Here is a 24,493-nt window from a genome sequence, read left to right on the forward strand (position 1 = left end):
AGATATATATAATAAAAGATAGAGTGAAAAATGATATGAGAATAAGAAAACAGATGTGAGAATACTTAGAGCCTAATTATTTCATAATTAACATGAATAAGAGCTACATGTTCCAAAAATATGAAATATGATATCCAATGTGTAACAACCCTATAGAAAAATAGTTTTTGTAACGAGGGGCAAAAACTGACAACATTTATTGATACATCACTTTCTTCTTATGTGATGCCATGTGATTTTGGGTGGCATCTCTCGAACGAAGTGTCTCGTATCATAAATTACCCTTTTGGATTTGCTAATTTCCCACTCTTTTCTGCATCATTTTTCGTTTCCCCCTCTTTTTATTAAAAATCCACACCTACATTCTCACAATATAAAAATCCAATCTTCACATTCAATCAATCTTGCACACACAGTAAATTGTCAAGAAAACCCCTGATTTAGTCCTTCTGTAGCCATGAATGCAGGTTTGACTTTGTGGGTATGAAGTGAAAAGAGTTCAATCATGCTAATCATTCAAGATTTTGATTTTCAGTAAAAGGGTATGTGTAATTTTGTTCTTTTGTGTACTGTGATTATGTAACTAAACAGTCATTCTATGGAGACAAGATTGTCTATCCTGTTGTTGGGTTTGTTTCTACTGAATTTTTTTGTGCACACCAAGTGTTTGACAAAAGTCCTGTGAGAGTCATCATTGTATATTTTGTGAAACTACCAGCTAAAGGTTTGTTCATTTAGTTATTGTGATGCGAGTGAGACCAAAATGAGAGCTTCAAGTAGTGTAGGCCTTGGTTTGAGTCTTGTTTTCGGGTGTCTTTTGCTAGCACTTGTGGCTGAGCTTTACTACTTATTATGGTGGAAGAAAACAGTTAGTAACAGAGAAATGATCCAACAAAGTTACAGTAGTCCAGCAAGAGAGTTCCTCTACATGTTCTGTTGGAAAAAGCCCTCATCTTTGACCTCAACAGGTCTAACAACAGACACACAAGTTCATGAACCACAAATAGCAACTCATGTTGTTAACCATCATCCAAATGTTGACATATGGTTCAGACCATTTGGTCAAGAACAAGAAGTTAATGACACTGTTGTTGATTCAGAGGAACTGAGGCTGCAAAACCAATGTGTCCCACCAAGGTTTTTATTCACCATTAAAGAAGAAACAAAAGAGGATCTTGAATCAGAAGATGTGAGTAAAATAGGGTCAAGAAGAATGAGTGATGTGATTTCATTGGATACTCCATTTTTTACTCCACTTGCTTCACCACCATACTTCACTCCACCTATAACTCCTGGAGATTATTCGTACAGAACTTTCAGCCCGTTGTTTCAGTCGTCAACCGATTCGGAGTTTAATAGATTACGCGCTTCACCGCCTCCTAAGTTCAAGTTCTTGAGGGATGCTGAGGATAAACTTCAAAGAAAAATGATGAAAACATTTGAAGATGATGATGATGTCATCAAGGATGAAGAAAATGATTCTTTTATCACATTAACTGTCTCCAAAGGGAGAGATGGTTAACATTTCATAATCTTTTCTATTCAAGCTCTCAACAGGTACTTCATTGTTCATTCTCAAATTCAGACAACTTTCCTAGAATGAATTAGAGTTGGTAATTGGTATTCTTATTTGTGCAAAATTTATAATTTTTTTTTGTATGAGTTTTGGTTGAACCTTTAATCTAACAAAAATCCAGTTACTTGTTTACTATGCAGTTAATATCGGTGATATATCGGTCCCCATGTAAAATATCGGTGTCAAATATTGGTACTGATATTATCGGCGATATTGACCGAAATATCACCGATTTTTCCGATATCAGTACCTTTCTTCTTAGTTCTACCATTTGTCTTTCTTCGTATTGCTGATATTAGTGTTTTAAGTCTTAATCACTTCCTACTTGCTACAATTGTTAGTGTTTTCCAAGTTGCAAAAGGTTAATGGTCGGAGAGTATACTGAATTGTTAGTGTTAAATTGCTATATATATATATATAAATTCTACATGATATTAAAATTACCACCGATATCTGACCACGATAACCTATATCTCAAATATCGGTCCTTGACCGATATCCGATTTTTAGCGCATTAACTGCATAGCGTAAGAAGCCCATATGAATTGTTCAGTTCTTTTATTATGACACTTATTAAAGTACCTTTATCTTTATGTTCATGCTCTATTCAACTGTGCATCATACTGCTCTGTATTGGTTTTCTTGAAAGATTATACATTGCATAAACTTTTTTTCTTTATTTATTTTTAATTCTGCCACTTTATACACAGAATGATTTAAGTGATTTACTTGCTTTTAACATTAAACACTTGTAAAGTAGCAGCCTGAGAAGGTGGGGAACAACATTCTCCATCAGACTTCAAGTCAAGGTGAAGGTGGGGGTGGGGCCCATGGAAAATGGGAGTACTTCTTTGTTTTTATTGAAATCTTGTTGGTGTCTTGATGTGCTTTGCTACCTGTGTTAACTAATCACTTGCACTCTGTTCCATGTTATAATTATTTTGCCTGAAATAAATGCAATATCATTATTACTAATAAAATATGTTAAGGTCAAGATAAAATCATGGGTACTATTTTTTCCAGATGTTATATCTATATAGTAATGTTAGAGAAGAGAACTATTATGTCAATAACGCTGCGATGCGTGAAGCCATGACTGTATCTATTATACCATGTTATCATCATACGTGAATCTACTCTAGGGCATTGTGTTTCGATCACGAAGCTGAAATTTTCGGTGCTAAATTGAACATTGTTCTATGTGGTTCACATTTGTTAGGGCCTGATACACTTTTTCTTTCTTATTATGTTAATAAATTATTCATAACTTGTTTGAATAAAGTGAATGACTAACCAACTCGAAACAATGTCCGAGAACTATATTTCAAAGCATCTTTTTCAATCATAAGTTAGCGTTGTTCGAGAACTATTTCAACACTATCATCCTCTAGTCTTTTGACAAAGTGAGTTATAGATTAATGATACTCGTTTAAAACTTTACGCCACATATATATATATATATATATATATATATATATATATATATATATATATATAACCCTCTAGGAAGAAAAAGGAATCTGTGTTGAGTCTAACTCGTATTGAATTTTGCCAGCTGAATGTATACGTGTGTGGAAAGTGCATACGTTAGTGGCGCATTGCGCACATATGATTCTTAGCCATGGGATTTGCTACGCGGAAGAAAGTAGACACATGTGATTAACCTGTTATATGACTATAGATATAGATGTATAATACAACCGGAGCTTCTATCTTAAATTTCTCGGTTTAAGCTGTTATCTAATTATGTTGAAATCAAGCTTTTGTACAAATGTATGATACTTTGTATTCGAACAAGATATTTGTGATATATGTATATATTTTTATTATAGTTATGTGATGTTTAGAAGGGGACCATAGGCAGAAAGTACTTGATAGTTCAGGGACGACTGGTACAATTTATAGCTTAGCGAAGACAAACACACACAGACAGATACAGGATGACAGTCAATGGATCATGACCATTGGATCATCATCCCCACTAGATCTTGTTCACACCCTGTTGCAATCCAAAATCCAAATATCTCTCTTCTATTATTCTAGGATTTTAGACTTCACTAATAATTTTAGCATTATGATTTTTAATCACAATAGTTAACTTTAATTTGATATGTTTTTTTAAAGATTGTTTATTTAATCACGTAATATTATTTGTTAACATTAGTATTTTTTTAATGAACAAAAGCATACTGTTTATTTTAATGTAAGTATATTTGTATATTATTAATATTTATGAGTTAACTGTCATTTTCGTCCATGTGGTTTGGTGAAAAATTCCACTTTAGTTCAAAATTTTTTTTTTTGCGACAATTCCGCCCTCAACATTTTTGAAACATGCCACTTCAGTCCAAAAAGATAACGCTTTGCGCCAGTTCCGTCCTCAACGTTTTTAACTGCGCGTTATCTTTTTGGACTGAAATGACACGTTTCAAAAATGTTGAGGACGGAACTGACGCAAATTTTTTTTTTGGACTGAAGTGGCATTTTCCACCAAACCACAGAGACGAAAGTGACAGTTAACTCAATATTTATCAAAGAATTGAATATTAACTTTTTCCAACTCAATAAGCTTTATTCATCATGAAAATATAACATTACTTATCCTATCTTATTAGCTACCAAATTCCAAAAATAGGTGATCTAAAAAAACCAACCAAATTTCTCTAAACAAGAGCAGTTTAATCAACTTCTTCAATCTTGGGTCCGGCACCGCTGGCGCCACTAGCCGGAGGGGCTCCTGCACTAGCGGCGGTGGCATCTGGGACACCACCACCGCCCTGATACATCTTTGCGATAATCGGGTTACAAATCGCCTCTAGTTCCTTCATTTTATCCTCAAACTCATCCACCTCACCTAACTGGTTTGCATCTAACCAGTTGATAGTTTGCTCAATTGCATCCTCCATCTTCTTTTTATCCCCAGCCGCAATCTTTTCCGACACTTTTTCGTCGCTGATAGTGTTCCTCATGTTATAAGCATAGTTTTCCAAACTGTTTTTAGCCTCAACTTTCTTCTTATGCTCTTCATCTTCAGCCTTATATTTCTCAGCTTCTTGCACCATTTTCTCAATGTCTTCCTTTGATAATCTCCCTTTATCATTAGTAATTGTTATCTTATTCTTCTTCCCGCCAACTTTATCTTCGGCGGAAACATTCAAAATACCGTTTGCGTCAATGTCGAAACAAACGTTAATCTGAGGAACCCCGCGAGGGGCGGGAGGAATGCCCGAAAGCTCAAACTTTCCTAACAAATTGTTGTCTCGTGTTCGGGTTCTTTCTCCTTCATATACTTGGATCAAAACACCGGGTTGGTTATCGGAATAAGTTGAGAAAACTTGCTCCTTTTTGGTGGGAATCGTCGTGTTTCTTGGGATCAAAACCGTCATGACACCGCCGGCTGTCTCTAGACCTAGAGACAACGGGGTGACGTCTAGAAGTAACAAATCTTGTACCTTTTCGTTTCCTTCGCCGCTTAAGATGGCGGCTTGAACGGCTGCACCATACGCAACGGCCTCGTCAGGGTTGATGCTTTTGCAAAGCTCTTTTCCGTTAAAGAAATCTTGTAACAAGTTCTGTACTTTTGGGATACGTGTAGATCCGCCCACGAGTACGATTTCGTGAACCGATTTCTTGTCCATTTTAGCGTCTCTCAAGCATTTCTCAACCGGTTCCATACACTTTCTGAAAAGATCCATGTTAAGTTCTTCGAATCGTGCACGAGTCATGGTGGTGTAGAAATCTACCCCTTCGTATAACGAATCGATCTCGATTGTGGTTTGAGCGGTCGATGACAACGTCCGTTTAGCTCGCTCACACGCGGTTCTTAACCGTCTCAAAGCTCTCGGGCTCCCATTAATCTCCTTTTTGTGTTTTCTTTTAAACTCTTGAACAAAATGATTCACCATTCGGTTATCAAAGTCTTCACCTCCAAGATGCGTGTCACCCGCAGTCGATTTCACTTCAAAGATACCCTCTTCGATCGTAAGAATCGATACATCAAACGTACCACCACCGAGGTCGAAAATAAGCACGTTTTTCTCACCAGCACTAGACGCTTTCTTGTCTAGACCATAAGCAATGGCTGCAGCAGTCGGCTCGTTGATGATACGCATCACGTTTAAACCCGCTATGACACCAGCATCTTTCGTGGCTTGCCTTTGCGAGTCGTTGAAGTATGCAGGGACCGTAACAACTGCGTTTTTGACAGTCGATCCCACGAAAGCTTCGGCGATTTCGCGCATTTTGGTGAGGACCATTGAGGAGATCTCCTCAGCTGAAAACTGTTTATCCTCACCTTTGTAAGAGACCCCAATCATGGGCTTTTCTGCCGGACCAGAACTGACCTTGAATGGCCATAACTTCATGTCATCCTGTACAGATGTGTCACTGAATCTCCTACCAATAAGTCGTTTTGCATCTGTTTTTTTGGGTCAAAATAATAATCAGATCAAGCAGTACACAACCATATTAAATCTAGTGATGACAATTGGACCGGTTTGGCACGGGCATTTGCTATCCCGGTCTCATATTCGATTGTAAAAAGTGTCCCATACCCAGTCCAAAAACTGTCATGTATACGTCTGACTCACTGGGTATCGGGCATACCGGTTAGTTTATTAAAAGTACCCATTTAGATTTTCAAATACATTTCTTAATGTTTTACATCTTAGAGTAAATTGCCATTTTAGTCCCTGAGGTTTGGTCCAAATTGCTATTTTAGTCCAATAGTTTATTTTTCTCTTCTGGGTCCTTAACTTTTCCATTTTCTTGCCATTTTGATCACATTGCCTAACCCAGTCTAAAAATCTGGTTATAACCAGGCAGTGGCGGATCTAGGATTCACGCCAAGCGGTAACGTTTTATAAATACGCGGTAACGAAATAGAAAAAAGGTCAAATTTTTCCAAAATTTACACTACCGTCAGAGCGCCAAGGGGTAGCGGGCATTACCCCTTGTTATACACTAGATCCGCCCCTGTAGCCAGGGGTATTTTTGGCATAACTGTTGTGTAGTGATAACCAGGGATAGTTTACAACATAATTTATAAACCTCATAATAATTTAATGCCAAAAATACCACTGATTATAACCTGGTTTTTAGACTAAGTTAGGCAATGTGATCAAAATGACAAGAAAAAGGAAAAGTCAGGGACCCAGAGGAGAAAAAAAACTATTTGGACTAAAATGTCAATTTTGACAAAAACTCAGGGACTAAAATGACAATTTACTCTACATATTATTTAATTTTACCACCTAAAGAAAAGAAAAATACAATATAAAATTTAGTAGATTTGATGTTTACTATGTTCCCCAAAGGACATAAAAATAAAAGTAAAATGTTTAGGTGTAAGGGTTTGCATGTTTCGGGTAATTGGATTTGGTATCACCTAATATCAAATCTGTCCCATACCCGTGAAAGTTTTAAATATAATCTCATACACGGTCCCATGCCTATATACCTGTCCGATTACTCATCTCAAATGTTTTGAGTTTATCGGTTTGGTTTTTTTTGCCATCCCGACTAATTCTACACAAATAAGAAAAATATATTTATAAACATACCGAAGACTGTGTTCATAGGATTCATGGCGACTTGATTCTTAGCAGCATCACCAATAAGACGCTCTCCGTCTGTAAACGCAACATAAGACGGAGTGGTCCTGTTACCCTGATCATTCGCGATGATTTCGACACGGTCATGCTGCCATACTCCGACGCATGAATACGTCGTGCCTAAATCGATTCCGATCGCGGGACCTTCACCTTTCCCAGCCATCCTCAAAACAAAATTCAAGAATGGAAATTGGATCCGAAAAAAAATGTGAAATAGTTTACTGTTGCTACTAAACTTGGCGCGAGTTAGTTAATGTGGGACAAAAGACAATTTATAGTGTTTTAAGAATTATTCTCAGCCGTTGATTTAAGTTGTATGATTTGATAAACCGAGTCCTACGTTTGGAATTTGACCAAAGTGAAATTAGGGAGTAATTGCTTCTTAGTCCCTGAACTTTTCTATACTTTAATTTATGTCATCTAATTGTCAAATTAGGGTTGTTCAAAAAGCTAGTTACTCGAAGTTCACTTGAAAAAAGCTCGCTTGATGTAACTTGGTTTGAAACTGAGCCGAGTCAGTTCGGCTCGGTTTGACTTGCTCGTTAGCTTGGCTTGATTTGGCTTATAATATATTTTATTTTTATATACATGTAATGTATTATAAAATATTTGTTATCATTTGCCAATATTTAGGTGTGTAGTTGGATATTTGTAGGGGTTGATTACGATGCTAATTTACGCATTGTAAGGGTGTAAGGAGTGGTTAAACACTTTGGAGTGGTAAACTAAAAAACCGACCAATCAGAGCGCGCCATGTCAATCAGGCAAAAGTGTTTAAACTTTGGTGAAAAGTGTTGGCAATGGTTTAGACATTTGATAAAGTGGTAAACTTTTTTTTTTTAAAAAAAAGGAAAAAGTGTGATTGGTTGAGAGATGGAATGGACCCCACCCACACACCCCCTCTCTCTTTCCTTCCTCCCCTCATCGATTCGGCATGCCACCACCGATTTGGCAAACTTTGGTTATTAAACACTTGTTGGCGGTGGTGTTTACCACTCGGTAAAGGGGTTTGCCACCCTTTACCGATTACCACTCCGGACACCCTAATTTATTGAAATTTGGAACTTATTTTGTATTTGGTTAGACTTGATTTTGGCTTGTTGAAACTATTTTGGATATATTCACTTAAACTATTGAATGATATATATTAGAATATTACGTTTTGAAAGCAATGTATTTTTTTTTAAAAATTTCGCGCCTAACCATGCCAAGCCGGCAGAGCCGTTCCAACGTTTTTGGAGGCCCTAAGCGAAGAACAAATTCGAGGCCCTTTGAATTGGTATAAAGAAAACATCGATTCTGAGAGTTGTTACCTAGGTTTTTACGTGAGTTGCACTCATATAATTTAGCCCCTAATTGGTACAAAGAAAACATCGGGGTCCTGGTATAATAGGAATTTAAAATCCATATATAAAATTAATATCTTTTAATTTACTAAAGTTGTGTTATATTGCATAAGTATAGTAACCATATTCTAAACTGTTATAGAAACTATATAAAGTTGTTGTTTTTTTTTTTTTTTTTTTTTTTACTTTTACCTATATATCCAAGTTTGCACATATGATGCAATAAAAGCAAGTTTGCAATTTACACAGATGATGCAATTAAAAAAAAAAAAACAGCACAAAACAAAATAGAGGGTTCGAACATTTGACCTCATGTTTAGAAGTAAAGGACTTTACCATGTTGTGTTGCTATTTTGTTAACATTGAATGACATGTATTTATTAGATAAACAATAATTATTATAATTTTTTTTTAAATATTGCCCTAAGGTGTTGGCTGAGTTTGTGGCCTCAGCCCCCCTCACCCCCTTATTGAAACCTGATAATGGCATTAGGCCTATCGCCGTGGGGGGCATCTGGCGTAGGTTGGTCTCTAAGGTGGCTATGAAGAAGGTTGGGAAGGACATGTCCCAGTATTTGGGGGATTTTCAATTTGGGGTTGGTACACCAAATGGGGCGGAGGCGGTGCTTCATAATGCGAACAGGTTCCTGAACTCTTTTCATGAAGATGGGTCCATGGCCTTGCTCACGGTAGACTTCACCAATGCTTTCAACATGGTTGACCGCTTAGCGTTCCTCTAACAGGTCCACCAACGTTGTCCATCTATCTATCGGTGGGTCCAGTTCCTGTACGACCAACCCGCTAGGTTGTATGTTGGCAGCGATTGTATTGGGGCCACCACTGGAGTGCAACAAGGAGATCCCTTGGGGCCCCTTCTCTTTGCCCTAGCCTTACACCCACTTATTCTCTGTGTCCAGGAGCACTGTAACCTCCCCTTTCATACTTGGTATTTGGATGATGGCACGATTATAGGTAATGCAATGGAAGTTGCTAAAGCCTTGGACATCATCAACACGGAGGGACCATCCATAGGGCTCCATCTCAATATTAAGAAAACGAAAGTGTACTGGCCATCGTGTGACGGTCTCAAGGTTCAGGACGGCCTTTTCCTGAGAGGGATAGGTAGACCTGAGAGGGGGGTTAAGCTCCTTGGGGGGGCGGTTAGCCGAGATTCTGTTTTTATCGGGGAATTAGCAGGGCGGCGGGCATTGACAGCGGTTGACCTTATGAAACTTTTGCCCTGCCTCCAGGACCCTAGTGCGAGCTTCTTCTTTTAAGGTCATGCATGGGGGTAGCTAAGTTATTGTTTGGGCTGCGGACCTGCCAACCCCACTTGATGGCCAATGCGGTATCCTGTTTTGATAATGGTCTTCGAGAGGCTATCAAAGACATTGTTGTTTGCGGGGGGTCCTACTTCGGTGACCTTCAGTGGCGTTTGGCATCTTTGCCGATGCGTCTGGGTGGTTTGGGCCTCCTCTCAGCTCGGGATGTTGGAGTTTATGCTTTTGTGGCATCTAGAGCTCAGTCGTGTGTATTGCAAGACCATATCCTTCGGAACAGTGAGGTTGTTAAGCTTGATGTAGACTACCAACAGTCCCTTGAGTACTTAAGTATCTCTCTTCCAGACTTTGATATTGGCGGTTTCTATAATATGGACACCGCCCCCCCCCCCCCCAAAGCCACAAAAAACTTTGGCGAATGCCCTATTTGACAAAATCGCTCGGAGTCTGGGAGAAACATTCGATTTGTCTCCCCGCCAGAAGGCGGTGATTGAGTGCTTGAAAGGCCCCCATGCGCAAGATTTTTTGACTGTTATCCCGATCGAGGGGCTGGGGCAATGCATGTCGGCTATTGAGTATAGGGCTATCCTCAAATATCGGCTGATGATCCCTATGTATTCAGAAGACGAAACCTGCCCAATTTGCCGTAAAGCCTGCATGGATAAATACGAGGATCATGCTATTCATTGTAAGGAGCTCCCTGGTTTCAAATATCGGCACGACTGGGTGAGAGATGTTTTGGGGGACATCTTGAGGAGAGCGGGGATTTCTGCCAAGAAGGAGGCCCCTGTGAATTTCCTTACAGATCCGATGGAAGGGAGATCTACATTGAGACCAACGGATCTGCTCGTCTTTGGCTGGGCGGGAGGGAAACATGCTTGTGTGGATCTCACAGGAGTCTCCCCCTTAGCTGGTTTAAGGGAAAGCGAGTTTGTAGCAGGACAGACTATAAGGAAAGCGGAATCTAAAAAGGTGGATAAACACGCTAAAGCACGTGCTGATAACCAGCATGCATTTGTCCCCTTCGCCTTCGACACCTTTGGCTCCCTAGCTCCAGAAGCTATCCGTTTGTTGACTAGGGTCCAAAAGGTTGTCCACAACAGTTGCTCATCAACAGGGGGCCAGAGGTTTGTCTTTAATAGGCTAGGGTTTGCTATTCAGAAAGGGGTAGCGGCGCAGCTTGTTGCTCGCTTACCTGCGATATTGATGTAACTCGGCCAGTATTTTATATATAAATAAAATATTTCAAGTAAAAAAAAATTTAAACCCAAAAAAAAAAAAATATTGGAGGCCCTAGGCCCAAGCCTAGTATGAATAGCTCATAGGGCCGGCCAGCTAGCTTGGTTTATAATCGAGCCGAGCCTGAGCTTACCTTGCTCGGCTCGTGAATAGACGTTGGTCAAATTGCATAAAATATTTAATGCTCATTCGTGTTTACTTTTTTTAAATCCATTTTACGTGATGATCAGATGTGGGAAAAGAGTGCATGGAAAATACCTGAAGCCCCCGAAGCTCTCTAAGCGAGTACTCGGGTATGAAATGAATAAAAAAATTGGTCGTTGCGGTTAGAGTACGGTATTACATGATACTTAGCTAAATTATCAAAAACCATATATCAATGTATTATTAGGTGATACCTGGTCATATTACCAAAAACCATACATCAATTATCTGAACATATGCCTGGAAATTTTTAATTATAATATTGTCTTTAATCTTCATTAGTAATATTTCATTTTGGTAACTTTTTTACTTGAAAAATGAACTCTTGTATTGGGACATGTAAATTAATTGTATATTGTGTGTTGAGCTTATCTTTTACGACTTATAGTTCTACATATTTTGTGTATTTTAAAGATTTTATTGTGATGATACTATGTATGTAATTTATTGTGGTAGTTAAAAATATAGAATTATATAAAATTTAGAACAATAAGATAAAGAAACTCGCATGGAAATGCACAATATTTTTTTTAGCAAACTAACGTTATGGCTATACCCGATATCTAGAACAGTAAGATAAAGAAACTCGTATGAAAATGCAACGGTACTCTTTTTTTAGCAAACTAACGCTATACCCGATATCTACGGAAATACATGATGGATACTGGACAGGAGTATTGGTCCCTAGATAATACATATAGAATTAGTTAAAAAAAACCAAGTGAAATTATTTTTGAAATCCCAGCATTGTGGCACTTTAGTTTGGTGGTTCGGTTGTTTCAAAAGAAAGTGTGGCTACGATTACTTGCTTAGATTTGATGAATGCCGGAGGCCTGGCCCGTCTCGGCCCAGTCCGGCCAATCTATGTTTTTGTTTTATTGTATGGTTTAAACTTTAAACCAGTTTAGTGTGGTAATTGATGATTTTAAGTTTCTAGGGTTTACAAAAATAAAATTAAGGTTTTTATCTAAATCTCTAACTCGGATTGAAGTTTAATCATCAGAATAACACAAACATTTTTTTCAGTAAGTTTCATTCAATTTAGGACTAAAAGGTGATAACCTGCATTTCCTATATTATCTGAGATGGGAATGTTTCAAATGAAAACCACTTTTATCGTGAAAACTCGAAAACTAACTTAAAAAGCCTAAAAAACACACAATTTTTTTTTCAAGTGTTTTTTTTTTATTAAAATGGCTAGTTTTTTATATATAAAAAAACTTTTTTCAAAAAAAAAAAAAAAAATTGTAAGACCCTAACACGCTCTAACTGAAAAGACGCAGCGGAAATACGTACCATAAAATTTCTTTCATTATAAACGTTTTGACTTACTTGAAAGTTCATTTTAAAATAACTCTTTTACAATATCTGCATCCTTCGTACTCATTTAATAAAATAAAAGCATAACTTATGTTTATCAAATTACATAATCAAGCATTCCCGTACAATCTATCTTGTGACTCGGCCTTTGGTCGCTACTCCTCGTGATGATAATCTGTGATTCGTACAACCTGCACCCACCACATACATTCGCAAAATTAGCATACATTATATACAAACAAGATTCTCAATCATGTAGTCTCGTTACGTTCTATCCACATATGCTTTCCATCCCGTTATCTTTCTAGATTTAATCATTCCATCCGGGTGTCTAATCCTTGGCGAAACTTCAATAATGTACCTGCATTACATTTCATTCTCGAGGCACAATGTTAATAACGCCAATACTTAAATGTATTGAAACCACGTATACAATACATACATAACTACGTACATACATACATACCTTTACTTGCATACATACGCATCTACTTACATACATACATGATTACGTCTTCACATACGTACTTACATACATACATACATAACTACATACATACATACCTACTCACATACATACATACATACAAGTCACATTCACTTATTTGTAAGTTGAGCCTTAACTACAAACATATCAACACAAATCAATGCAATTACAAACAAACATAACCGACTAACTTCCAACAAACATGATGAACATTCAGCAACATAATGAACATCCCATTAACACGATGAACATTCAGCAACATAATGAACATTCCATTAACACGATGAACATTCAGCAACATAATGAACATTCCATTAATACGGTGAACATTCAACAACATAATGAACATTCCATTAACACAATGAACATTGAGCAACATAATGCACATTCCATTAACACAATGAACATTCAGCAACATAATGCACATTCCATTAACACGATGAACATTCAGCAACATAATGAACATTCCATTAACACAATGAACATTCAGCAACAAAATGCACATTCCCTTAACACGATGAACATTCAGCAACATAATGCACATTCCATTAACACGATGAACATTCAGAAACATAATGAACATTCCATTAACACAATGAACATTCAGCAACAAAATGCACATTCCCTTAACACGATGAACATTCAGCAACATAATGAACATTCCATTAACATAATGAACATTCAGCAACAAAATGCACATTCCCTTAACACAATGAACATTCAGCAACACAATGCACATTCCATTAACACGACGAAACTATCATCTTAATTTACATTAAGGATAGACGAAGTTCATATGAACTTACCTTGGTACATACCCTTACCCGTAAATTCTTACTTGGTTTCCCTATATACAACATACCAAACTTCATTTATAAATAAGAAGTGATTTCGGAAATCACTTACCTCGAGTGCTCGTTTCGTACATGCTTCCTCATATCCTTTCCGTTAGCCTTCCATGCTTTCTCCCATTTTGACATGATACTATACTTTCATGTCATCATGGTTACCACTTCATTAGTATAAATGCACATTCTAATATTTCATTCATTTCACATTCATATCCTACATTAAACTTTACTCGTCAAATTCCAACAACACAAAGTATAAGCTAGAAGTCGCATCCTTTCATTCCACATAATTCTTGTCGTCACAAATATCACATATTGATATAGCATGTACTTAATGATTTCTCTAACATAACACTTGTGACAAAAGCCTTATTACATTATTTATGCACAGTTGACTTTCAGAAAGTCAACTGTCTATCTTATGAATTATCAATCTAATCTCATACATCCACATCATTATAGTCGATTATACTACGGACATCATATACATTCCTTACTCACATAGTAAAACACACATACAACCACAAGATCATATATGCACACAACATAAACAATTCCTTCCATACTAGTCTTCTCACAATTCCACAACTAACAACATCATTCAAGATTAACTAATTTAACACTATCCTTGAACCCTACATTATCCTTACTAGAAATCCACATACCATACAAAGACACCACTTTCACTCCTTGATCCCTACCACAAAATCAACTAAAGGCATAAGGTGTACCATATCTTCAAGCATAGAGTACAAACTCCTAATACACGTTTCTACCACATCATACTAACCATTCAAATTTCCACATGAACTCCATCTAAATCACACTTCACATATTAGTTAGCTAACAATTACATCATTATCACTTTCTATACATATTTACTCACAACTTGCATATAATTCCACATATAATTGTCACTTAAGCATTTCATCAAACACTTGGTGTGCATACCACAATTTATGCATAATGTACAACCAATTCATGCATATTCTTCTAAACTCATACATAAATCATCAAATTATCCTTCTAATCAACATGGATCATTCATGCATAACATCAAACATACTAGTATCACATTTCTTTCAATTCCTTTAACAAGAATCCATCCTTTCCATCTTAACACATCAACAATCATGATTAATTAAACATAGATGATCATTCAAGTCACCATTCTTACCAAAACAAATGGGTTTCACCTCTAATCATCAAATTAGCCAAAACCATGTATAATCTTGGTTCTATATCATGATATTAACACACACTCATACTCAATTTCATCCCAATTCACTGATTAAAACATAACCCACTTCGTGGAAGATCACCAATCTAGAATTTAAGACATACCTTATGATCCCCTTGTGATGGTGATCATTAACCCATGTTCATTCATGAATTTAAGCCTTGATTCATCCTTCGATTGGAAGCTTTTTGAAGAACTAGGGTTTGGCTCCTTTGGAGCCCTCCTGATCGTTCCAGAACACATGAAATGTGTATGTTTTTGTGTGTGTGTTTTACCAATTAAAACATAACTTTCCCCTTGTTCATCTTTGGTCCCTCAAGTTTGTTCCTTTGTTTGTTTTGCTAAACATTTGACTAGGTATAATAGCCTAGTTATTACATTCCATTTTATCAAACATGGGGTCACACTAACAAATTTAGTAATTCGAGTTTTGGGGCGTTACAAATTTGTAGTGTACATGTGTAATAATTCACATGTGTAGTACACATACACATGTGTACTATTACACATGTGCACTACAAATTTTTTTTTTGAAAAAATGTTTTTTTTATATAATTTAAATAGCGAAAATTGGTATGCAAAAAAAAAAAAAAAATTGGTATGTTTTTAGGCCTTTTTTAGTTAGTTTTTGAGTTTTCGCGATAACTAGTAGTTTTTATTAGAACCTTCCCATGATATTTAATATTTTAAAATTTTTCATTCTGAGGAATGTTATTCTTAACTTATGTTAAGGAGGGCATCATTGTAATTTACCTCAAATCTTAAGATACATTATTTAATAAACTTCCACTTAAATACACTAAAGGTACTTTTCAACAATAGTTATTGTCCTATTTTGTTAGTAACTTTTTAATGTAAAATAAAATGTTTTATGTTATTGTTGAGACTAAACGAATGTTAGAGATGTGTAAAAAATCTTATATTTTAACTTTTTGATGATAAAATAGAAAAAAAATGGTCCCAAAAGTGTTCATTACATTAGCAGAGCCTAGTAGAGGTGTTCATCGGTTCGGATTATAGTTTATTTGGTTTATTCGGTTTCAAAATTTTATACCCCAAACCAAAAAGCAAACCAAACCAAATTAGGAACATGCAAACCGAACCAAATTCAATTTGGTTTGGTTTCGGTTAGAAACCAAATAGACCATATTTAGCCAAATTGTACCTAAATACTTTTTTTCCTAATTTATATTTATGTTGGTGTTCTAACTTCCAAACATCAAGTCAGCAACGAATTTAAACCTAACAATATATAAATAAAAGACAGCAAAATAAAATAAACATATTCATAAAATAGTCGTACACACAACCGCAAAGTTAAAACTTCAAAACATGGATCATAGAAACTATAAATAGTCAACAAGTCTAATAGCACAAAATTAAAATAATCTTCAAACCATAGGAATACATATAATTAGATATTAGACTTAGTATTTTGGGCTAATAAATTGTATATAGTTTATTAGTCTTTATTATTTTTATTTAATAATTAATTAAATCAACGGTTTATTCGTTTATCCAAATAAACCGAATAAACCAAATTAAAAAAATGTGGATCCAAAAACTGAACCAAAAACCATATTCACAATTCGGTTTTGGTTAGAAACCAAACCAAAAACCGAATTCGTTGTTCGGATCGGTGTATTCGGTTACGATTCGGTTTACGGTTTTTTCTAAACACCTCTAGAGCCTAGAGATAACCTGTTTTTTTTTCCTTCTCAAATCAATCCGGGTTCAAAACCGCTTCAATTTTTTTATGAAGGATTAGAACCGGTTTTGGCCAAATCGGTACAGGCTAGAAATCGGTTGGGCCAATAATAAACTAAACCTATTTTTTGTTTTCTTTTTTCTTGATTTTTGTATTGTTTTAGCTTTAGGTTCTTTTGTTGGTGTTATTTTACTGTTTCGTCTACATTTTCACTTAAATTTCATTCTAAATTAGCATGTCTCCGCCGCAAAGGGCGGCGGATCACTTCTAATATGTCTTAAAGGATTTGTCCTGTAACTATGATATCGATATAAAACTTTGTTGTCAAAGGGAATACGGCGAGTTGTGAGATTACTCATCAATGCGAATGAATTTCCCCAAATAAAAGTTCCCATTGGGATGAATTCCATAGTCACATTGTGTGTAAGATTTTGTTTTAGGATGAAATCCATAGTCATGTGTTGGGTAACAGTTGATAAGAACCAATCATTTCCTAAAAGTGTTTATCATGTATCAAAGTAAGTGTGTGTCTTGCGAGTTTTGTGTGTGCTAGAGCAAACAGGTAAATTATGCCTTGTGAACAAGATTATAGTGATTTTTGATTAAGTAAATGTTAACTTCCTTTTGTTTATATTTCATGTTTATATATCCTATCATTCTAACGTTTGATCACTATTTAACTATATAAAAACTTTTAAAATGTGTTTTGGAAACTTGGTTTTGGTTATAAGTGCTAAGAAACTTAAAATTTGTGCAGGGAAGTTATGCTAAGAATACGATGGTCCACAATAGGGTTATCATACTAGATAGTTTTTCACTTGTCCTATAATAAGTCACGATAGTTTTTGCTTAGGATGGGGGGTGTCGTCCCTAACATCCCACACTTAAGAATACGATGGTCCACAATAGGGTTATTATACTGGATAGTTTTTCTGTAACGCTCCGTATTTTCGTACTTTCCATAATTAGGAACCATTGCTTGTATTTCTATTTTTGGAAGTCTTGTATTCTTGTAATCGTTCCTTCGTTGTAATCGTTGTAAAATCCGAGACTTGGATCATAATGAAATTCGTATTTTCTTTACATTCATGTTATACACGTTTCATACTTGTTTATGCACTTGAAATGAGTTAACATGTGCTACTTTATTCATACTTCGTGCAAAATACGTCAAACTTGCAAACACATGATTATACGCTCAATCTATGCGAATACGACACTTAGTCTCGACATATATACTTGTTTAAACTTTTTTTATATTAGTTTTATGATATAAGTGCCATTTCATACCCTTAAATATGTTCTTTGTACTTAAAACGCCCAAATTATAACTTAAAACACTGAAATATAGAAGTACAAGGGCCTAAATGGCAAAAAATAAAACAATTCAGCAAACCTACATAGCTCGTGGCCCGCGAAGCCACACACTTGGCGAGTCATGCCCCGCGACAGACTCGGATCCGTGACCAGACTTGGCCAGCTCGTGATTGGGTCACTTCTTTTATGTTTTGTTGAAAACTTGTGTTTCTTGCATTTATTCTCACCTAATCAACCCTAATCCTTAACCCTATAAAACCCAAGCATTTCCCACACTTCATCCACTTTACAAACTCACAAATTCACTCCCAAATCACTCTTAATCAGCTGGAAAATCAGAAAGCGGACAGATTCGTCACAACTTGCTTAAGTGAGCATAACTTCTTCATTTTTCAATCTTTTTCATTGATTCTTCTTCCTAATCACTTGGAACAACCTTAGGTATGTTTCCACAGGTTTTTCATGGAAAACCAAGGCCTGAAACATCACCAAAACAGGCTCCAAAGTGAAGAAAACTTTCTCTTTTGATTTAAACACTTGTTAAATTACTTAAACTTGAGGTTTCTCATACACATTCCTATGTTCTTATGCTTATAATCAAATCTATGTTTAGTTGGGCTTAAAAACAAGATTGTGACATGTAAAATCAGAAGTTTAATCCTCATAAACATTCTGTTTTGATAGGGTTTTTTACCTACAAGTGATGAACAAGCTGAAAGCTTGAAGTTGTGTGATTATAAGGTTAGCTTGGGCTATCCTACTTGAAAATCCACACATCACTTGATGTTTTCTTAGATTAGTTGTAGTTATTTCATTTCCTATTGTATGTTCATGACCTACCTTTTTGTCTATGACAACATGTGTAGTGGTGGACTCTAAAGAGGTACCTAAATGGAAGACTTGTCTTTCCTACCTCATGCATGACTTATGTGAAATACAAAAGAGGTTCCTAAATGGAGGATTCATCCTCCTACCTCATGCTTGACTTATATGACAATATGATATCTATATAACTTATATAATACTCAAGTAACCAAACTTTTGATGATGAACTGGTGGTCATTCGTCAAGATAGTAGGTTACATCATCTAATACTTTAATAACTTGTTATGATTCTAATGGGTAATTTGACCCATGAAAACATTCTAACCCTTTTGGGTTCATAGTATCAAAACAAGTATTATAAGACTAGATGATTATTTTCCTCATATGTTTACTTTCATGTATTTTGAACTCCGAATATTTAATCTTCAGTTAACTCCCCAAACTCACACACCTATGTTTCTTCGTGTAGAAGGACACGGTGTTCCATTCTAATTGGCCAACAACTCTCGCGGAATTATCAAGTGGAAATCTTGCAAAACCGTGAGTATACTAGAACCCATTTTCCTTTTTACACTTTGGGTGCAACATGTACGTTATACAAAATCACACGACACTTAAACTATTTTAATCTCTATCCATGCTTAACATGAAACTATATGATGTTTGTGAATCTTGTATGCTATGTAAACTTTTTGTGTCAATATATGCTCATTAACTTTACTAGCCTACCTTGACAATTATAGCGCTATAGGATTAACGCACCGCCCACGAAACTTGGGGTATTGTTAAGTTAAACATGCTAACCTCCCGTTATTCTTTGGGATAGGCAAAACTAACGCGATGTATACTTGGGTTTGAACATATAGTACACCGTTTCATCATTTTAGTAAACTTGCATATTATGATTCATGTTGGATATGAGCCTTTAAACTTTTTAATCTATGTTATGCTATGTATGAAAACTTGTATACTCGCCAACTTTTTGTTGATATATTTTAATACATGTTGCAAGTTGAGACGAGATGATGCTAAGTCAAGAAACGAGATTTAGGTGGACTTAGATACACACCTAGATTAAACTTTTATTTTGATGTTATGTTATGAAACATTGTTGTTCTTTATTTGGATTTTGTATGACATTTTTAGTCTTGCTATGAAATGAAATTTAAATTTTATTGTCACATAGTGTTATGATGTTTTGAGCAATTTGTTCGTCTCATCCTGATGTTTCCGCCATCGGTTGGGGTGTAACATTTTCACTTGTCATATAATAATTTCCGATAGTTTTTGCTTAGAATGGGGGATGTCTTCCTCGACTTCCCACACTTCCTACACCCCTTATCTCTTTCACCTTGCAATTGTCCTAATTTTCCCCAACTTGCCTAATCTTCTTGTTTAATTAAAAAATAATTTAAACCAACTCAATTGGGGTATATTCGATGAACGAACTCATCCCCCTCACCTTCTCGTTCCCACATGCATGGGGCGATCTTCCTACATGGCTGAAATGCCAAGTCACACCCCAACTGATGGCGGAAACATCAGGGCGCGACACTGAGCGAAACAGATTGTCCAGAAGTTTCCATAACAATTATATTTACCAAGTATTTTAAGTAACACGTCCCATACCATGTCATATAAGATAATTTAATTATTACAGTACAAATCTAGGAAAATTGTTCTGTTCCGACAACTCAGGTTTCATTAGTACAAACAACTATTTGTTGGTCACTAAGACTCTTTCCTAGCCTTGATTTCCAAGCAAATAGACACCTTAAGCACCTGTCACATACGTTAAAATAAAAGTCAATACACATAGTGTAAAGGCGAGCATACAAGTTTGATAATAGCATATAGAGTTCGAAATAGTTTACGCATAACCAACACGTACCCTGAGTAAAATGAAGCATGTTAGTTATCGACATGAACCTATCGATACCAATGACTGCGGGTTGACTGCCCAAGGCAGTTCGTAATACATGATCACTACTGTAATCTATGCAACTAATTGTCCTTAACAACCCCCGTGTGAACGGGTGCTGAGTCCAAACTATAGTACTATGCTAAGGCAGGTAGACAACATTCCATGTGTAAACATAACAAACAAGCATTCATTAAGTCACGTATAACATGCGGTATCGGTTAGCGTTAAAAGTATTGCGTAGTGTGTTCGATTGTGATTTTGTATAAGTAACATATGTAACAACCAACAGTGCGTAAAGCAAAAAAGGGATCGAGTATACTCACTGCGGTTGATAGATTGAAGGGAGCGCTTGGGAGTAAGGTTAGCCTGAATAGTTCGATAGCATAACGATAAGTGATGCGTAAAACGAAAACAAGTGTTGGTGGGTCGAACAACTGGTCGATCGGATGGTAGTCCGATCGGATAGCTGATCGTGCGAGTGACAATCCGTTCGGACGACTGTCCGGTCGGATGGCCGTTCGAGTGGATTGTTTCTTCCTTTGGGGAAGGATGTGTTTGTGTATGATGGTTTGACTTTTGAAGTTTTTGTTGTAGCATTTTAAAACATTGAAGTATCTGTACCTTTCAGGTCGGTCGATCGGACGGTCGTTCGATCGGCCGGCAACCCGTTCGGTTGGGCACCTCAGTGAGAACAAGTTCATAGCAGGTTGTCACTCGATCGGACAACAGTTTGATCGGGTGGCATTCCTAGTGCATTGAACATGTTAAAAATTGTCAAGTGTTGAAGCTTAATTGTCACATGTTCGAGTGGTTAACCCAATCGGGTGGTGGTTCGATCGGACAACAACTCGTTCAACGATCAGACTTCAAATGTTGGTGAATAGTTTAAGTGTGGGACCCAAGGTGCAAGCCGTTCGGTTTGGCCAGTCGATCGGATTGGCTGTGCGATCGGACGGCACTCCGTCCTGGTCGACCTGTTCGTCTTACACTTGGTTGTTTTTGATTGTTTGTCGTTTTTATCGAGACGTTTTGATAACGTGTTAAGCAACAGAAACCTTGTCAATACTTGGTACCCTTGATCGGACAAGAATCACCCAACCCGGTCAGTTAACGGTTCGAGATGGTGTTCCATGTTTAACCCGGAATCGGTGGTCTCTAGGATAGAATCCAGATCTCGAACCAACATAACCACAAGAATGAGTGTGAGTCGGTACAAGCTCTGATTCTATCGGTTTTGTGTGCATTGAGTGTAAAAGAGTTGAAAGAAAGTTTGAAAACCATCTTTCAATCCTTTTTATTATGAATATGTTTAGATCTATGAAAGATCTTTGTTAGTTTATGTGGAAATCGGTTAGATCCAAGTTGTTCTTGGTGGATTGAGGCCAAAACATGGAGTTCTCCAAGAACACATGATGATGTCATCCTAGAACACCTTGAATCTTGGTGATTTCACGGTTAAAAGTTAAGATTCAAAAGATAGAAAGGTGTAGGAGTGCGTGTAGATCAAGAAAGTACAAGATTTAGGACGAGATCTTACCAGAATCGAGAGAAATCTGCAGAAAAGTGAGGAGTATGCGCTGGTCGGACGTCACTTTGCCAAAAGTGGAAAGAATGAAAGTGACAGTAGGTATTTATAGAGTTCCCAAAGAGGAAAGGGCTGGTCGATCGGCCAGGCAGCTCGATCGGGCAGCCTGTCCGATCGGACGGTAGTTCGAGCGGGCGACTGGTCGATCGGCTGGTTGCCTGATCGATCGGTCGCCTGATTCGAGTGTTCGGTGCGACGAGTTTTGCGATTTCGATTTTGATTGCGAGCGTTTCGATGCGATAGAGTTTTCTAGTCAAATTACTTTTAATCCCAACTATTCATATCTCCCGCTATCTCTTCTCCACCAATTATCATACTGTATCTACATACAAGCATCCTTATTTCGTATTCGTTTAGCGTTTGCGATTCAATTGCGATTGAGTTTGATTGCATTTCGATTGATTACCACACATAACATAAGTTAAACATGCACAAGTAACACATAAGGCACACACACACGTATAACAATAACCAAAATGCGTAATTCGAGTTGCGAGCGCGATGTTGATTATATTAGTTCGATTAGCGTTTAGTTGACTTTATCGCATTGTTACTTCCTATTGTTCACAGTCGTAAGGCGATTCTTATCGATAAATATACATCGATTACCGCGATTCTTAACAAATACTCCACATAATACAACTAACGTAAAACATAAAGTAGACTAACTATAAGTCAAAACAGGAATTGAGCAAGGAGAGACAGATTGCAATTAGCAATCTTTTCTTCCTTTGACTTCAATCTTGACTTTGATTTTGACTTTGGAAACACGGGGTGTTACATGCCACCTCACCCTCCCTTTCGCGTTCGCACAATAACACCCTCTCCCATTATATGAATATCTTAGCCTTACAACGTTCCAAATTCCAATGTGTGCATGTAGTTGCAATTTAGTTGCATTACAAGGTATCTAAGTTTCCGAGTTGCGACGAGTGAGAATCGTATTCGTGGTTGAAAAAGGCGAGGAGTATGGTCGCGTATGTTAGAAGTTTGGGTAGGGTGATATATTGAGTTTAGCCTTGAAGATGCTAGAAGGTAATATGATATGATTATATGTTATTCATGGATGTTTTCATGTGGAATTTCAAGAATAAGTATACTATTATGCTTGGAACTAGGTAGATTTCCATGTTGTAGCTAATTTTGTTTGATCTGGTTCTAGTTTTACCAAAGTGCCGGTTAAGACTTAGGATTAGTGTTTTTCTATGCATTGGTTGTTTGTAAATTAGGGTTCACGACTTGGTTCTGCATTTATTATACATGTTAAACAAATTATTTTTACACGTAAAACTAATCTATATACATGTAATAAAGTAAACCAATTTGAGTCACATAGCAATCATTGAAACTATCTAGAATTCTATTTTCCCATCTAAAACATAATCCCTTTAGTTTCATAGTTAATCGTAAATTCAAATAGCAGTTGTAATAATAATAATAATAATAATAATATTATTATTATTATTATTATTATTATTATTATTTATCCGTTTTAAAACATATAAAAGCAAATCAAATATATGATATCTAAGGTTAGAATGCAAAATGTTATGCTCAATTAGCTTCAAGAACCAAGACTAACAAACACAAACATACAAACCTTACCTTACTCTTGGCTATCAAATAACAAAAATACAAGATATTTGTAACGAGCGACCTAACTTATATAAACAACATATTTCAAAATCGTAAATACTAAGTGACTATCAACACACAAGATTAGCACCAGATAGAAAACACGATATTAACAGTAGATTCCAATGATAATCCTTTATCAAACACAAGATTAACAATACTAAGAAGAGATTCTAATTAACAAAAAAAAAACATATTCATTTATCGAAAAACCAAATTGATGAAAAACAATATATTTGTGAATATAAAACATGTATTAGTAATTAAAAATTATATTGAAATAAAATACTATATAAATTAAAATTGTAAGATTGAAGGAGAGGGTGCCATGTGACATTATTTGA

General features: G+C 36.3%; 2 protein-coding genes across 2 annotated transcripts; one reads left to right on the top strand and one right to left on the bottom strand.

Annotated features, from left to right (window-relative positions):
* Nucleotides 1-213: 213 nt before the first annotated feature.
* Nucleotides 214-3,407, top strand: LOC110872563. Its single transcript, XM_022121375.2, has 2 exons — nucleotides 214-1,557; nucleotides 3,132-3,407. Exon 1 carries the CDS (start codon nucleotides 764-766, stop codon nucleotides 1,520-1,522), a length of 759 nt encoding a protein of 252 aa, XP_021977067.1. The 5' UTR covers nucleotides 214-763; the 3' UTR covers nucleotides 1,523-1,557; nucleotides 3,132-3,407.
* A 638-nt stretch (nucleotides 3,408-4,045) lies between these two features.
* LOC110872564 (heat shock cognate 70 kDa protein 2) lies at nucleotides 4,046-7,430 on the bottom strand. The gene is made up of 2 exons (XM_022121376.2): nucleotides 7,138-7,430; nucleotides 4,046-5,993 (listed from the first exon to the last, which is right to left on the bottom strand). The coding sequence occupies exons 1-2, from the start codon at nucleotides 7,349-7,351 to the stop codon at nucleotides 4,255-4,257; spliced, it is 1,953 nt and encodes a 650-aa protein (XP_021977068.1). The 5' UTR covers nucleotides 7,352-7,430; the 3' UTR covers nucleotides 4,046-4,254.
* Between the last annotated feature and the right edge of the window lie 17,063 nt (nucleotides 7,431-24,493).

This window comes from Helianthus annuus, chromosome 8 (genome assembly GCF_002127325.2).
Source record: "Helianthus annuus cultivar XRQ/B chromosome 8, HanXRQr2.0-SUNRISE, whole genome shotgun sequence".
Lineage (NCBI taxonomy): Eukaryota > Viridiplantae > Streptophyta > Magnoliopsida > Asterales > Asteraceae > Helianthus > Helianthus annuus.

Bases quoted from the DNA above. Each gene is read 5' to 3' on its own strand.
- LOC110872563 (XM_022121375.2), top strand. From the start codon at position 764: ATGAGAGCTTCAAGTAGTGTAGGCCTTGGTTTGAGTCTTGTTTTCGGG.
- LOC110872564 (XM_022121376.2), bottom strand. From the start codon at position 7,351: ATGGCTGGGAAAGGTGAAGGTCCCGCGATCGGAATCGATTTAGGCACG. The intron at 5,994-7,137 runs GTATGTTTATAA...CCAAAAAAACAG, and splicing joins TCCTATGAACACAGTCTTCG to ATGCAAAACGACTTATTGGT.